This window comes from Saccostrea echinata, unplaced genomic scaffold (assembly GCF_033153115.1).
Source record: "Saccostrea echinata isolate AGI-Se365-2 ecotype Australia unplaced genomic scaffold, CSIRO_AGI_Sech_v1 ptg000042l, whole genome shotgun sequence".
Lineage (NCBI taxonomy): Eukaryota > Metazoa > Mollusca > Bivalvia > Ostreida > Ostreidae > Saccostrea > Saccostrea echinata.
In genome coordinates, this window is record NW_026889791.1 from 658,787 (window position 1) to 676,256 (window position 17,470).

General features: G+C 32.8%; 1 protein-coding gene across 1 annotated transcript; it reads left to right on the forward strand.

Moving 5' to 3' along the window:
* The first annotated feature begins 3,817 nt into the window (after positions 1 to 3,817).
* Positions 3,818 to 10,502, forward strand: LOC133201001 (multiple epidermal growth factor-like domains protein 10). Its single transcript, XM_061336803.1, has 5 exons — positions 3,818 to 3,824; positions 4,805 to 4,942; positions 5,451 to 5,591; positions 10,110 to 10,203; positions 10,328 to 10,502. Exons 1-5 carry the CDS (start codon positions 3,818 to 3,820, stop codon positions 10,500 to 10,502), a joined length of 555 nt encoding a protein of 184 aa, XP_061192787.1.
* Positions 10,503 to 17,470: the final 6,968 nt, after the last annotated feature.

Below are 17,470 nucleotides of genomic sequence, written 5' to 3' on the forward strand. Positions count from 1 at the left end.
CACATTTTGTATGAGCTTTTCTGATCACATTTTGTATGACCGTCCTTCTGTCTGTAAACTTGACACAAAGCATCCATGGATAAAGGGGATTGACGTTTGTTGAAATGAAGGGCCATGCCCTCTTTCAAGGGAAGTAGTTAAGAATTAGTGAAAATTTAGTGACATCTTTTAAATATTCTCAAGAACCACCGTGTCAGAAAAGTTGAAACTTATGTGAAAGCTTCATAATGAAGTGTAGGTTCAGTTTTATTCAGATCATGTCCCTCAAAGGTGATCAAAGTTTTTCATAGAATATTTAGAAAAAATTCTTTCAATTTTTCTTTTTCAAGAAGTACTTGGCCAGAAGAGATGATACATGTACTTATGTGAATGCTTCGTTACATAGCGTTCAATTTTGAGGTGCTGGCACGAAAAAGATCCCTCACTGCTCAATGACCCTAATTGCCAAGTATAGGTCTAAATTTGCAGCCCTCCAACGGCAAGTGGTGACGTCTACATACGAATGAAAAATTCTCGAAATGGACATTATAACAACAAACAAACAAGCAAAACCAATTTTGTTCAAATCATGACCCCAGGGGTAGGGTGGGGCCAAAATGGGTGGTCAAAATTTTACATAGGAATATATACAGAAAATCTTTAAAAATCATCTCAAAAAACCAGAAAGATGTAGCACCGCCCCCCCCCCTTTCCCGGTGGTTATATTTTTTTGTTCTGCTTTGGTAAATTAAGTTTGTTTAACTTGAATATACTCTCAATTTAGTCCACAAGTAAAATTTTATAATTAAATAATTTACTTAACATATATATATATATAGTAACACACCTTTACATAATTTTTTTTGCTTGTCAAAAAAAAAAAATCTGAGCCGCCCGCACTCCCATCCCCCCCCCCCCCCCCGATCTGAAATGTCTGGATCCACCACTGAGAACAGCAGTAGGCCCGTGATTAGTGATGTTTATATGGAAGTATCATCAGGTAACGCAGATTTAAGTTTCTTCAAAGCAAACCGGGCGAAGGGTGGGGCCACAAGGGGCGATCAAAGTTTTACATATGAATATATGGAAAATTCTTTAAAAATCATCTTCTAAAAACACATCAAAGCAACGATTAGTAATATTTAAATGGATTGATTAATTGATTGTGATTGTTTAACGCCTAGTCGGCAATATTTCAGCCATATTTCGGCGATCAAATTAAGTGTGTATGACCATTTTTGAAGTTTTTGGTTTCTCTGGCTATATTTATATGGAGCATTGCCGTGCATTGTCATGCGACATGTTCTGATGGACGACAATATGCGCAGTAAGGGTAGGTACACATTGTCGCCGGCGACAATATGAACAGGACGACAAAATGTACCGTCACAGTCACGCTGTTTGAAATAGCATACGAGACACGTCAGTGTGATTAGCACACCAATTACATTCACAAAAGTACCAAAAAACAACAAAATAAATCTTGAAGCAACAATATTTGTGGGGCGACAATATGTACAGTGAGGGTAAGGCACATAATGTCGCCAGCGACAATATGTACATGTGAAACTTTTCAGCCGGCGACAGTATGTACCGATGGACGACAATATGTGCAGTGAAGGTGGGTACATATTGTCGCCGACGACAATATGTACAAAACAACAATATGTACCGTCACAAGGGAAGTGGATCAAGATATTTCATATTTTGTTTATATCTAAAGAAACGCTAAAACTTTCAATCGTTTTAATATAGAATATAAAGTGAAACAAATTGTTAAAAACATTACACAAGTACTGGCTGTTTTTAAAATAAAAGTTTTGCACCTAAAAGTACTGATATTTAAAAAAAGTCTTTAGCACATGCATTATTAAAGGCTTTGACGTAGTTAAACTGAGTCACGTGATCATGGGTTCTTTTTCTTTAATTTGATGATATATCATGTTATAGTCAAGAATACATCAAACGTATCCCCAAATTTGCTGTGTAAAGAACCTTAAAAGGGATAAAGCAATGTAAATCATGAAAAAGGTCTTACATTGTTGAACGCAAACAAAAGGTTTGTTTACTTTGCTTTCTAAGCATCATTGTTCTCCAAACTTATCGAACCTTCGATAGATGCTAGGAAAAAATGGGAAATGTTTGTCCTTTTTATGCTACTAAAGACACGAGAATATGTTTTTAATGTCATGGTAAATCTGTAGGACGTCCTAAATAGTACAAATATATATTGTGTTGTTAAAATGTTCCTAATAACTAGGGATGTCTACGAATAGACGACTATTCGACTATCAGTCGACTGGACCGACGATCGAATAACGAAACGACATTCGAATAAATAAATTTCAATAAAAGAGTGATAAAGAGATGGAATTCTCATCCTAACACAGTCGATAAGATAATTATTCTCATTAAAATCTGCTAACTTTACCTGTAGAAATACAGTAATAAGAAATGCTTCTCTTCCGCGACAAACCATTCACGGAAGCTCAGTCGGTAGAGCGCTCGCTCCGTGATCGGGAGGTCGTGAGTTCGAATCTCAGCCGCGACTAACCTAAGTCGATAAAAAAATGGGTAGCAACTATTCCTTCGCCATGCGCTCGGCACTTTGAAGTGAAAGATGCGGGTCCTTCGGATGAGACCTTAAAAACTGAGGCTCCGTGTTACGACAGGCGTTGGCACAATAAAGATCCCTCACTGCTCAATGGCCCTGAGTGCCGAGTAAAGGTCAAAACTTGAAGCCATTCACCGGTATATGGTGACGTCTCTATATGAGTGAAAAATTTTCGAATGGGACGTAAAACAACATAAATTCAATCAATCAATCTTCCGCGACAATTATTTGTCAATGCGTTTGATTTCCATTAGTAAACTCTTCAAAATTAGAGGCGCGTTTGGTCGTCTGACTGGGACAGCATGGCGTTGCGGATAATATAAAACATGCCAACCTCAATCCAATTTTAAATGTTAAATGTATTTGTCATTCAAATTAAAGAATAGACGAACTAAAAGACATATGTAAGAGAGCGAGAACCCCTAATTTATCATCCATTAATAAAATACATTTCCGAGGCATGTGTATTGTATTTAAATGTACCATACGATAAATAGATACATACGATAAACAATAGATATAAATTGATGTCGTTGTCATTTCTACTCTTAATGTATATTAAGTCCTCAACAATAAAATATTTCATCTACATTTTGTTAGGATTTGTTCCTTGACATTCATCATATTGTTTACATGTTTATTCTACGTTTGTCCCAGAAATCCCGCGAAATTTGTACATTTTCCAACTTTTTCACAAAAGAGCGCACTAAGAAGTATAACTCTTCAATAGTGGAAATAGAACGTATTAATGTGTTGTTTTTGTAATAAAATTATCTCGCTATACTTCGCTTTCTTTGTAAAATTATTAATTGGACTTGATCCCATACCATATACCCATTATAGCCGTGACATGTTTGGACACTACCAGAATTATTATAAAATTAATATTCTTTTATATATTTTAAAAAACATTTTGATAGTTGGCACAGAAAGTATATTCAAATATTTAACATTATCACAGATTTACCGTGTGTGCCCCCCTCCCCCCCCCCCCCCCATCATTTTAATTAGCTTTAAAAAAAATATTGTACTGTCATTTTTTATGCTTCCAAAATAAAAACTGACCTTACAGACCGATTTATGAACATGTTTGACGGGGAAATCATACATTTTGGAGACATTAGCATTCTATATTTAGTAAATAGAAACACGTTATCCACATTTTAGGTACATATGGACATCTTTGTGTAACATTTGTTAAGAAAAGGGGATTTGGAGTTAAATATGTCAGGTACCATGTCATGTGAAGTTTGAAATAAAATTTTAGTTTTCGAAAAAAAGTTTCGAATATATTCGACTATCGTTCGAATAATGCAATCGAATATTCGACTAAAGAAAATAGATATTTTGACATCCCTACTTATAACAGTATTGCAACCGCGAACAAAGCTTAATTGTAGACACAATATAGTCAAGATCAATTATTTTAAAAAATCATTTACACTGTAAATGAAGCATTGAATTTATATAATGAAATATGGTGATAACGACTCAAAGTCAATTAAAACATTACAAATCTATAATCCAGAAAATCCAGAGTAGAATTGTTGTAAAGCAAAACCAACTCAGCAGTATTGTCAGTCCGTGCTCTGTGATGTGTTCAGAGTTTAACAAATTGAACACACCCGTGAAACGAAAACTGTTTTTGTAAACAGGGCACGAGCTCTGTTATTGTTAATGTTTACGATTCACCGGATGTGTTCAATTGTTAAACTCTGCACACACAACTGAGCGCGGACTTACAATACTGTGAGTGGGTTTTGCGTTCGAATATTTCTACTCTGAATTTTCTGGGTTATAGTTTTAATATTTTTCATCAATACATAACAAAATTGCCACTTTTCTTAAGTATTAAGAATAAAATTAAAATATGTGAAAGCGCAAAGATGTAGCAATCCAACGCGTCCATAAATTCGAAGTTTTAATAACTTCGAGATGAAATAAGATTTTTATTATATTTTAGTATGAAATGCTAAAGCAACATATAAGTGATGAAATTATACAGAAAATTTGAGAAAATATTAACTTCAAATCTGTGTCCAAGCATCTTTAAGTTTAATGTTTCTTGATTGTTTAACTTCGCTGGAACCGTTTTATTTTTAATGCTCCATATGTATATAAAATAAGTTCTTAAAATGTCTGAAGTGTATTTTTTTATCGTTTTGTTTCTTTTACTTCAAATTTTTAATGTGTTGTTTAATCTTCTTATAGAATGTGATGATGGTAAATTTGGACTCAAGTGTGATCAGCCATGTGGTTTTTGCTTTGGAAAAGAACAGTGTCATCACATAAACGGGACATGCTTAAATGGATGCGACAGGGGGTATCAAGGGATAAACTGTACACAAGGTAACCTATTAAAAATGATACAATAAAATAATGATTTTAAAAAGTGAGGCATCGTTTAAAAACATGATTGATTTCGGGATATATATAGAGGTTGGTCACCTGATTAAATTCATTATAGCCAGAAGCTTTAAGCTAGATTTGTTCACGTACTAATCGGTATTTATATATCCCAAAACACGTTTTAAATGAAACCATATTGCTTATACTTAGATTTGTGACTGAATTATAACATATTTTTGAGTCTTTTATGTAGAACCCATGAAATTGTTTATTTTTTCAAACGTAAGCTTGAATTGAATGCGTTAATAGCGACACTTATGACATTACTGTAAAATTACGTCGACTGTTTATGACCTTACAATGAATTAATGGTCATATGACGAACGTGTTTGAAAACAGGATTCTATACGCATTGCTCTAATAGTGTTATATAAAGGTATAATATTTGCAAGTGACATTTAAATTTAATTAATATTTTATTAATTAACTGAATTTTCATTTGTAACAGCTTGCCCCGAAGGAAGCTTTGACTATAACTGCACTGAAAATTGTAGCGTAAACTGTAGAGTTCCTGGAAGGTGTGACGTCATAACAGGGCGATGTAATGGTGGTTGTCAGACTGGTTGGCAGTTTGATAGATGCGACAGATGTAAGAAATAGCATTTCAAATTTGAAAATATTTAATCCATGTCGATAAGAGCAGTTGTTATTCGACTAATTTGGCACATTTTAAGTGTTGAGAAAGATTCTGTATTGTAATAAAAGGTGTATCATAAGATGAAGGTAGATTAATGCTTCACGTTAAATATCGCGGTGGGCATGGAAGCACAATTTGTCCAAAATCTTATACGTGAAAAGAAGAAAACACTTGTTGTGGCCTTCAACTCGACATTAAGATATATCGACGACGTATTGTCAATTAACAACGGTTATTTCCATTCTTATGTCGATACGATATATCCCGGTGAGCTTGAGATAAAAGATATCATAGAGTCTGACACATCTGTTTCACATTTGAATGTTTTACTTGAAAAAAAGACGTTAATGGTAATCTAACGTACAAGCTTTATGATAAACGTGATGACTAACTTTTCAATCGTCAACTTCCCTTACTTATGCAGCAATATACCTTCATCTCATGCATACGGGGTTTATATCTCTCAGTTGATTCGATACGCAAGAGCATGCTCTACGTATGTACAATTTCTAAAACGAGGTAAATTATTGAGAAATAAGTTCATGAAACAAAAATATCAGCAGTCTTGTTTAAAGTCATCATTTCGTACGTTTTATGGTCGATACAATGACCTTATCAGCAAATACAATTTATCTTTGAGTCAAATGATGACTGACGTTTTTCATACTAATTGTTAGGCCATTATTTACACACTGAATTGTCGACGGATTTTTCCGTTATTTCCCGATCATGACAAGGAGCACACGGCGGGTGTGACCGGTCGGCAAGGAATTCTCACTCCTCCATGGCACCTGATCCCACCTCTGATGCTTTGGAGGTCCGTGTTTGCTCTGCTCCTATTTTGTATTGTTTAATGGACTTTTGAGCTTGAATACTGTTCGTTATCTCCTTATATTCCATTGTAAACAATAAATATCACAATTTTTGGTTTTTAAAAATCTTAAAACATCCTTTTTTCTTGATTACCCAAATCTTGGCAATTAAGTAACAAAATCCTTTTATCATTTATTCTACTTGTAAATATCACTTACATGCAAGTCAACTAAGGTTTGTTAATCCAGCCAGAATAAGAAGAGAGGAAGAAAAAATAACGAAACATGAGTTTGGGAAGAAAGCATTGGCTTTCAGTTAAAAGCTATACTGGTTTAAATTTGGCATTCTATGGTAATTATTTAAGAAATGAAGAAAAAAAAATACTGACTAAAGTGTCAGCTAAAATATTTTCACGCTTTTTACATATTTTGAATTTTAAGAATAACGAACCCAGATCAAATTTCTGCTATCTGCCGACCTCTGTCGATATTAAAAACAAACCTAAAAAAAACACTCCAATTTTAGAAATAGCATTTTAAAATCTCAACTTTCAACATTGTTTTTATTTTTTTTTTAAGTTAATACTTAAATTCTTACAATTTGGAAGTTTTTAAAGATGGACCTAATCAGATCAGAGATCTTATAAAATTAAATAATTCAAATTATATTTTTGTTTAAACTCCAGTAATTAATAACCCACATTTTACTTTATGTTTTCATTTCAGGCATTGAACAAATGTTTCTACACATTGGCAGTTTTTGGTTATGGTTCTTTGCTACATGTTACCCATTCATGACTCACTGTTCAATGACATCATACAGTTCAAATTTTATCTGAAGACCTTTCATTTTTCCATAGACACTTTTATTAAAATACCATGCCGATTCCATTTCCTCATTTTTATGGATTTGCTTGATTAAGAGAAATATATAGAGATAACGAACAGTATTCAAGCTCAAAAGTCCATTAAACAATACAAAATAGGAGCAGAGCAAACACAGACCTCCAAACATCAGAGTTGGGATCAGGTGCCATGGAGGAGTGAGCATCCCCTGCCGACCGGTCACATCCGCCGTGTGCTCCTTGTCATGATCGGGAAATAACGGAAAAATCCGTCGACAATTCAGTGTGTAAATAATGGCCTAACACTTAGTATGAAAAACGTCAGTCAGCATTTGACTCAATGATAAATTGTATTTGCTGATAAGGTCATTGTATCGACCATAGAACTTATGAAATGATGACTTTATACAGGTCTTTGATATTCTTGTTTCATGAACTTATTTCTCAATAATTTACCTCGTTTTAGAAATTGTTCATGCGTAGAGCATGCTCTTGCGTATCGAATCAACTGAAAGATATATACCCCGTACATGTATGCAGGTGATGAAGATATATTGCTGCATAAGTAAGGGAAGTTGACGATTGAAAAGTTAAAGTCATCAGGTTTATCATAAAGCTTGATTGTTAGATTACCTTTAACGTCTTTTTCAAGTAAAATATCCAAATATAATTTAATTTTGTTTGTATTCTAGCCTCTCATTGGTTAATATCCAAAAAGGAACACAAATTATTTCTGTATAACCTGGTTTGGTATGGGGACACACCCCCTGACAACCAGCTGAATCCTCTCATTTCGAGTCCTCGGGATTCATGGAAAATTCCAGATTTAATAAATGTACTTTTAATTTCAAACAATAATTTGATCTTACCACATGTAAACCAAAAACATGGCTGCTAGGCCTATGTATCAGTTTTTACCTCCACTCAATTCCCATCACTTCCGTTACTTCCGTTACTACGGTTGTATTAATGAGCAGCAAATTTGAACTAATAAAAAGTAACGAAATTTTACACCCATAGTTATTTAATTTTTTTAAAATCAAATTATAAGGAATGACTTTGATTCTTGGCCAAATTATTCGAGTATAACCTGGTTTGGGTCAGTTTACACTGTTTAATAATCCGCTTCGCGGATTATAAAGCGTAAACTGACCCAAACCAGGTTATACTCGAATAATTTGGCCAAGAATTAGAGTCATTCCTAAAATGAAATAGATGTGTCAGACTCCGTGGTATCTTTTTTCTCAAGCTCACCAGGATATATCGTATCGACATCAGAATGGAAATAGCCATTGTTAATTGACAATCCGTCGTCGATATATCTTAATGTCGAGTTCAAGGCCACAGCAAGTGTTTTCTTCTTTTCACGTACAAGATTTTGGGCAAATTCTGCTTCAAATGAATACAAAAGAGGTTTGCGAATAACGGGCGCAATTAGTACCCATGGGAATTCCAATAAATTGTTGAAAGACCTGGTCTCCAAAAGCCACATAGATATTGTCAATCAGAAACTCAAGCATCTTTTAAATGTCAACTTCAGAGTACTTGTGTGTACAATCAGAATGTTTTTTTTTTAACACAATAATTTTGCAAATGACCAGTGACAAGGTAAGTATATTTACGAGTTCCATTTTTTATTGGAAAAGCAGCTCTCAATGATATCAAAAAAACTGGACTTTAATTTATTGCGGGGAAGTCTAAATTAAGTCTAAATTTTTCCTTGTGACATAATCTGTAAAACGAGCATCGTCTTTCAGGTTCTTTTTTTTTGTCTCATTAAAGACTGTTTCGCTTCGGATGAAGACAACCGAACAATAACAGGTTTATTTCTGTGTTCAGTTTTATTTGATGGGATCCGACGAAATGCGGTAATGTCATTTGGATTCAGCTGCAACCCTAGGTCAGACTCAACCAATTCCACTAAATCATTGCGCAGATCCTGATTTGCTGTAGTCCGAAAGTTAAATATTTTTATGTTGTTTTTCTTGGAGTACTGTTCATTAAAGTTTGCCATCTTAATTGCTTCTTGGACATGATTTCTGTTTGAGTTTACCTCTTTTTTAGTTTTGTGTTTCTGTCTTTTCTTAATTTGAGATCTTTCATCAGTTTCTCATTTTCTAATTCCATCGCTTCATATTTATTTTCGTAATCGTCTTTTAGATCTGCTACTCGTTTATCTATCTGTTTTTTAACTCTGTCTTCAAAGACTATAAGAAGACTTTTTACAATGTCTGTCACATTACACTTTAGTTCCTCTTTCTCTACCAGTCATTCCATGAGGGAATCAATGTCCGTTTTGGTTGGAAGGTCAAACAACTGTTTCTTAATAGACCCCAATTCATATTTAAATAACCCTAGTCAAAACTGGTTTCACTCATGCTAGACACATCAGACAGGACATGCTTGGCCTGTTTGTCACTGGCCTGTGTGGATGCCTTTCTTGATGTCTGAATACTTCTCAAGCCTCCTTGGATTATAGCTGGTGATTTTTCTTTCATACCCCAGACATTGTTTAAATCTTTTATCCTGTAGAATACAGTTTTTTAACTATAAAATCGCCTTTCCTATATCATCTGTTCCTCCAATTGAAGAAATCAATAGAAAAACACCTCATACAGCATTCAGAAACAAAAATCTCCCTAAATATATTCCCAGCCTCCTCAAATTTCCACAAATAACATACCAGCACCTTAACACTGCTGTTAGATCGGCGGCCATATTTAAAGACCGAAGATGGGAGATAATTTAAAATTTATGTCGGAGAAATCAAAATTTATGAACATTAATACATTTTTTTGTTATTCTATTGACAGATCGTGATCCGAACATTAAGTATTGTTTATTTCTGTATGGAATCCTAGCAATTCTATGTTTAAGTGTGATGTTAAACATAATTCTCATTTTCCGGTAAGTCTGATTTTTGTTACATGTTCATTTAAAAGTATGGACGTTTACTGTTGTAATGCATCGTGCTGAAATGAAGCCCGACTTTACTTCATTTTGTTCTTTTATTTTTTTGTTGCTATTATAGGAGTTGCAGAAATAAGGTCCGTAAAGAACAAAATCAGCTAGAGAAACACACAAATAGGTTTTCTACAGAACTCACCACGCGTAACACAGAGCTCTATGACAAAGTGGATGACAGTGCAGGATACCAAGAACTTGGTCAATTAAGTCAACCTTCTCATTATGACCAATTACCTTAATGTTAAGTGTAGAACTTAATCTATAGTTTTATGGATTCTAGTTCATTAGGATCAGTTTTTATGCACTTCGTGAAAATAGAAAAGAATAGTCAGGTAATACTTGCGTATAACATGGTTTACTGTCTGAAAGGTGTTTCCCCATACGGTCATTTTAATACAGGTGCTTTATATGATATTTATAATTAAATTTTGTTCACTTGTGCTAGCAAATAATAATAATAATAATAAAACAAAACTACGGAAGCCCGTTGAGGCCAGTTCAGAGAAAGAAATATTTTTTATTGCGTTTAAACGCAATAATTATTGCGTTTAAACGCAAAACATTGCGTTTAATCGCAAAAATTATTGCGTTTAAACGCAAAAGATTGCGATTAATCGCAATGTATATTGCGTTTAAACGCAAAACACTTTGCGTTTAATCGCAAAAGATTGCGATTAAACGCAATCTTTTGCGTTTAAACGCAATACTTTTGCGATTAAACGCAATACTTTTTGCGTTTAATCGCAATAATATTTTTGCGTTTAAACGCAATATTTTTTGCGTTTAAACGCAATAATTTTTGCGTTTAAACGCAATAATTTTTGCGATTAAACGCAATACTTTTGCGATTAATCGCAATACTTTTTGCGATTAAACGCAATAATCTTTGCGTTTAAACGCAATAATCCTTCCTTATAAGGATTTGCTTTGCATTTAAACACAAGGATACTGTAGTTTCAAAATCAAACATGAATTAGTCAAAGCTTTTAATTACATGTACTAGGACCCGACACTTCAACTTTAAGAAGATCCGATTTGTTCTGTGTCTTTTTGCAAAATTTTCCAGTTTTTGAAAATTGTAATAAAACAATGGCATCCTAACAACCTGATTGTCTTAAATGTATTAGAACCCAAAACTCTTAATGAAGTCTCTGATCAATTGCTTACGTGTATCATAACTTATAGAGAAAGTTTCAGTGGTATTAATAGCACTTGTCAATTTGATACATGTAGTACACATCGATCAATCTGTTTTCATTTGATTTTGATTTTGACCTCATATAAATCCATCACATATGTTCTTGTGTTTACTGTATGCAACCATAGGAAGGGTTATGAATGTACATTGAAGTCTAAATACTTAATCATGTTGTACGTAATTCCAACATTTCCTCAGTCCTTTCCAAAAATCCCTTTATACATGATTTAAACTTGTGACTGCAACGTATGGGACAGTTTTTTTTAGCAGAACAACTGACCGAAACTTCATTAAAAATGTAGAGAATAAGCTTTAGACATGTCTCGTTCTTAGGATTCCTTTGTTTTTACAACCCGACATTTTTTTCTCCTCTATAAATTCTTATTAGTGATTTACCTTTCAGAGAGTGTTTGCTCGGAGAAATCTGATTCTATATAGACAACACAAGAGATATAAGTATGCGTGGGTCCATTGTTCTCTGCAAGGTTTGATACAAATGACTGCCCTTTAAACACAAAGATTATTGCCATTGAACTCAAAGATTATTGCGTTTAAATGCAAAAAGTATTGCGTTTAAACGCAAAAATTATTGCAATTAAACGCAAAAGTATTGCGTTTAATCGCAAAAGTATTGCGTTAAATCGCAAAAGTATTGCGTTTAAACGCAAAAATTATTGCGATTAAACGCAAAAGTATTGCGTTTAATTGCAAAAATTATTGCGTTTAAACGCAAAAATATCATTGCGATTAAACGCAAAAATTATTGCGTTTAATCGCAAAAGTATTGCGTTTAAACGCAAAAGATTGCGTTTAATCGCAATCTTTTGCGATTAAACGCAAAGTGTTTTGCGTTTAAACGCAATATACATTGCGATTAAACGCAATCTTTTGCGTTTAAACGCAATGATTATTGCGATTAAACGCAATGTTTTGCGATTAAACGCAATAATTATTGCGTTTAAACGCAATAAAATATATTTCTCTCTCTGAATTGGCCTCAACGGGCTTCCGTACAAAACAAAACAAAACCAAAAAAAAAAAAAAAAAAAAAAAAAAAAAAAAAAAAAAAAAAAAAAAAAAAAAACATGAAAATGCTGTATAAATAATTTATGTACATATACTATTAAACTTTATTGTGGTTAAATTTGTAAATTTGATAATTATTGCTAATGTGTTTGAATGTACAATACTTAGGATCTCTGTTGGCAAATGAGAAATGAGTCTAAAGGAGACGAATTTGTGTAATTCAAACAAAATCAAACGTTCTTCAATTGCTATCTATCTTGTTACATGAGTGGATTATGAATATCCTAGTGTGTATCGTTCAAGACATTCATTAAATGAAAATTTACATATATATAATATTATTTTTAAAAATATGTAGACTCTCCATACCGGTTGATTATCATCGGTTCTAATTGACTGTTTTTGATATACATCATGAACTGACTTAATTTTTTTTTCCAGATGTACAAACATATGTTAGTTTATTTGTCACTTTTTTGCACAGATATATTCTCTCTAAATGCTAATATTTTGTAAAGCGATTAATTCTTTTGAGTGCAAATGATGAAACATGTTTATTTTGTTTGATTCATTCTGTCTTTTGATTATTTTTAATATCTTTATACCTACAATAGTGCATTTGGTTTTTCATTTATAAACTGTGTGACCATATATATTGTCTCCTTTTTTTTGCTGTAGACTGATTATTTGGTTTGTTTATTGCTAGGTCGAGGGCTCATATATTTACATCAGCTCATGCAAGGTTTGGGAAAACAATTATGATGTCACGTTGAAAATTACAAATAAATCTTGTTGAATAAATAAAAAAATGTTCTTCACTATACACTTAAATGCTATCTCTTTCCATGCATTCTGTGAATATAGTTTGATGTGCAACGTATCTTGTCATACTAACATTAATCAAATATAGAATGAAAGCGTACTTGATCTCTTTGTACTGACGGAGGTGACGCCAATGACACGTAGTTTCTCTGTAGTGTGAGCGTGGATCAAGCTTTTATCGCAGTATGTAAATATCAAAATCCATATGACACAAGCGTGATCTGAGCAAGGTGAAGACATATTCTTGAATAAATTTATCCCTATCTTATTTCTTAACTAAGTTAAATATGTTTATGCATTATATAAAGCCGATGGAATGTACACGTACAGTAACGTAATAAAATGACAGAAAGGGCCTCTTGAAATTTCTAAATATTCCAGGATATCTGCTTCACAAAAATTCTGATTTTCAAACATATGTAGCTAACATCCCTCCTGTTTTGAAAAATGGTGGGATCTGGTTGTGCCTGTTGCTTTTTTTGTAATTCAGCATTATTGAACATCACGTCCTTTTTCTGTAATTTATAGAACTATTGCTAAGTAGTACATAATTCTCGAGCATGAAACACTTGCTCCTATCACTGTTAAGGAATTTGTCTTGAAGAAACACATTTCAGTGCATAAAGATATCCGCATATCGTTGAACTTTCACGATATTTATACCTCTCCATATATTTTCTAATTTGAAACTGTCACATGACAAATAGATGATTTATTTGACGTCACTTTGGACGATTTCATCAGAGACCCGATATATACACATACAGACAGCAGAGTTCTAATTCATAAAAGCTATACTTGAGATTTTGTTGAGTATTCTAGGGCGTATTTCCTACGGACATCCTTAACCTTGTTGCGTTTCCTTCCATCTACATTTCTATACCCTCACCCCAAAGGAGTGGGGGGTATAATGTTTTAACCTTGTGTGTACGTGTTTCTGTCTGTCCATACAAAATTTTCGTCGCAGATTTCTCAGCAACTACTCATTGCAGATGCTTGAAATTTTAACAAAGTTTTTGTTTAGACATGCCATATGGTTGGATTCATTTTGTACGAATCAAATGTTAACTTTTTATTTATCTGTGCGTCTCAACGTACCAAAATTCCATCATATTTCTCCCAAAAACTACTCAAGCCAGATGCTTGAAATTTTGGGAGAATTCATTATTGTACGAATTCGATGTCAACTTCCCGTTTATCCCTGCGTCTGTACCTACCAAATAAACAGCAGATCGGGGATATTACGAGTGAGCACTAAAAAGTTACTTAAATTAATTCTGTTTTTAATGTGTTTGTCTCCTCTTTCGATTCATCGATTTAAAGTCAGGGTCTTGGGAAAATAACAGTTGCAACTTATATTAGGTATTTTAACTTTTATTTTCATTCATAGTTTGTTTTATTTGAGGGGCACTACCTACATTTTTAGAGCAAAGTTAGATGCAACTCGACACAATAATTCTTTGGGAAATGACTGTGTATTTGGGTCTGCTAAAATTATATGGTTTCATTGACTTATCGTAACATCTATTTTCGCTTTTATCTTAGTTGAGATAGTGGAAAGAGGATAGTGTACAAAAGAACCGCATATGGTGCTAATTATTAGAAGATTACGATGTAGCTGTTCGCTAAAGTGCATATCAATGAAAATGTTATTTTTGCCTAAACTTCAAAATTTAGTCTTTATGAAAACAACCTTATTGAAACTAAAAATTGTCCATTACATAAGAACACGTTTTTTGTTTGTTTGTTTGTTTTTGTTTTTGTTTTTTGTTTTTGTTTTTTTTTTGGAATTACAATTATATCATCAGATTCTGATACAAAAAGCCAGTGTTGTCCAGCTCTTTACGGAGTGGTTCTCAAGCTTTGCGTAAGCGTGACTTTAAATATTTGTTTCGTAATTTGGTGAGTTTTATTTTGTTTTATCTTCTTTCAAAACCAACACTAGTAAATAAATTTTGCCCCAAAAAATTTACATACATATATAAAATCCATTCACTTTTATGTGTGTAATTTTTAAATGTATGCATTTTATAGTCTTTTAAATTTGGGATTTGTAGAAATAGGGCATGTAAAGGACAGTGTCAAGAAAAAAGAAACACAAAAGAGTTGTCTACAAAACACACCACGCCGGACATAGAGCTCTATGACAAAGTGGAAGACAACGCAGGCTACAAGGAACTGGGTCAATTAAGTCAACCTCTCATAATGACAAATTACAGTGGAGCCAAGTAATGGAATTTGTGTATAATCCTTCTTTGTCAATAGTTTCATCACGATCTCATTTAATTCTGCTGAACTAATTGAGTTTAGGGAACAATTAATCTAATGCTACACTTGTTCCTGATATTATAACCCAATTAAATGTTTGAATATTTGATTATTGTTTGATAATGGTAAATTAAAATTTATATTTTCAAGGTGTATTTTTTCAAAAAAAGAAAAGAATATGCATTCTATATTTAAAAGAAAAATCCATTATTCAAAATTTAGAAAATAAGTGCATTTATGTGAAAATGATAAACATGCGTATAAGATTGCGAGAAACAAGCATAGTGCATGTACATGGTATGTTCTTTAGAAAAAGCGAACAAATAACGTTTCTTCTTGAGCAGTCATCCTAAGTTGTTCCTTTTCCTTGTCTTTCTTCTCATTGTTCTTGTCAGCAATTCAACGGTTTAACTGTTACCATTTCAGAGAGAACTTTTTTTGTATAATTGAATTTACGTTTATTCAAGAATGATTCTTTTTGTAGAGATATAAGGTCTGTCATGACCAGAAACGTCTATGAAAATGTGCATGTAAATACAAAAAAAAAAAAAAAAAAAAAAAAAAAACTTTTCGACAGGTAAACCTCATGTCTAACTAATGTAATCATGATCTTGAAGATGATTAAAAAAAACCAAGAGAAACAAAACGTTAGATTTCTGTATTTATGTTCATAATAAAAAAAATATACAAAGGAATTTGGTTTGTAAGAAATGTTGGTCTTTATTAGTTTATTTCAGTTATGTAATATAAAACATTAAGGAATACTATAAGGCACCAAAGGTATGTAATGTTTAGAAGTAGATTAATTGATTGATTGTATTTTGTTTGACGTCCTATTCGAAAATTTTTCACTCATATAGAGACGTCACCATATACCATGAAGGGCTTCAAATTTTGACCTTTACTCGGCACTCAGGGCCATTAAGCAGTGAGGGATATTTATCGTGCCAACGCCTACCGTGACACGGGGCCTAAGTTTATAAGGTTTCATCTGAAAGATCCTTCAGATGCAGAGATAAACCACATCTTTTAACTTAAATTTGTCTTTGTATGGTTGTTGTAATGGCAAAAATGGGAATACACCTATTTAAATACGCATTCCTTTACATTTGTATATCTGTTTTACATTTCTGAATAAATTCAAAAATAAAATCAGCATACATGTACAATCAGCTTTACAGACTTTTTTCTACATGGAAATTCAAGTCTGTTTTTCCACTTAAGTATTTTGATACCTGAATGTCATTGCAGACGTCAATTTGTATGCTTTATATGGAAATGCAAATGAGTTTTAAAAAAAGATTTAAAGCAAAGTTGTGAATATGTATACTGAAATCTGGACCATATATTTTTTTCCAGAATTCTTACCCTTGATGATAAATGCAGTCATTGGTGCGTTGTTTAGTTATTTTCAATTTTGTAGTCCATTTTTATCAAATAACATTTTATTTTGATCTTGGCGGATAATGTCATTTTAAAAATGTTAAAACGAAGAAAAAATTAAACTTTATACAGTTGTTACATAATGTAATTTGTCAATGGTTCATGATATATATTTATTACTATAGAAGAATAAAATTCACCAAACATGATGATTACTTTGATGCTATTCAACATTGAACTTTCAGTGTATCTTTGTTTCTTAACAGTTTTAAATGTTTTAAATTACAATAGAATATACATTTTTAAGAATTGTGATTTTCTGAGTGATTCAGTAAGTGTCTCTAATATTTTTACATTTAAAGGATTCTAGAATAGAATTTTCCAAATGTATCTCTTTTAATAAGTGTAAATAAAAAAGACGGTAAATTTTGTTGTAAGCTCAGATTTTTTGAACATGTATTGCTTTACCGAGGAATGACATTACTGGTTTAAGGTCGCATTCAATACTTG

What these genes read in the sequence shown, in the direction of transcription:
- LOC133201001 (XM_061336803.1), top strand. An exon ending in GTTTGATAGATGCGACAGAT is followed by an intron (nt 5,592 to 10,109) that starts GTAAGAAATAGC and finishes TTCTATTGACAG; the next exon opens with ATCGTGATCCGAACATTAAG. An exon ending in AACATAATTCTCATTTTCCG is followed by an intron (nt 10,204 to 10,327) that starts GTAAGTCTGATT and finishes TTGCTATTATAG; the next exon opens with GAGTTGCAGAAATAAGGTCC.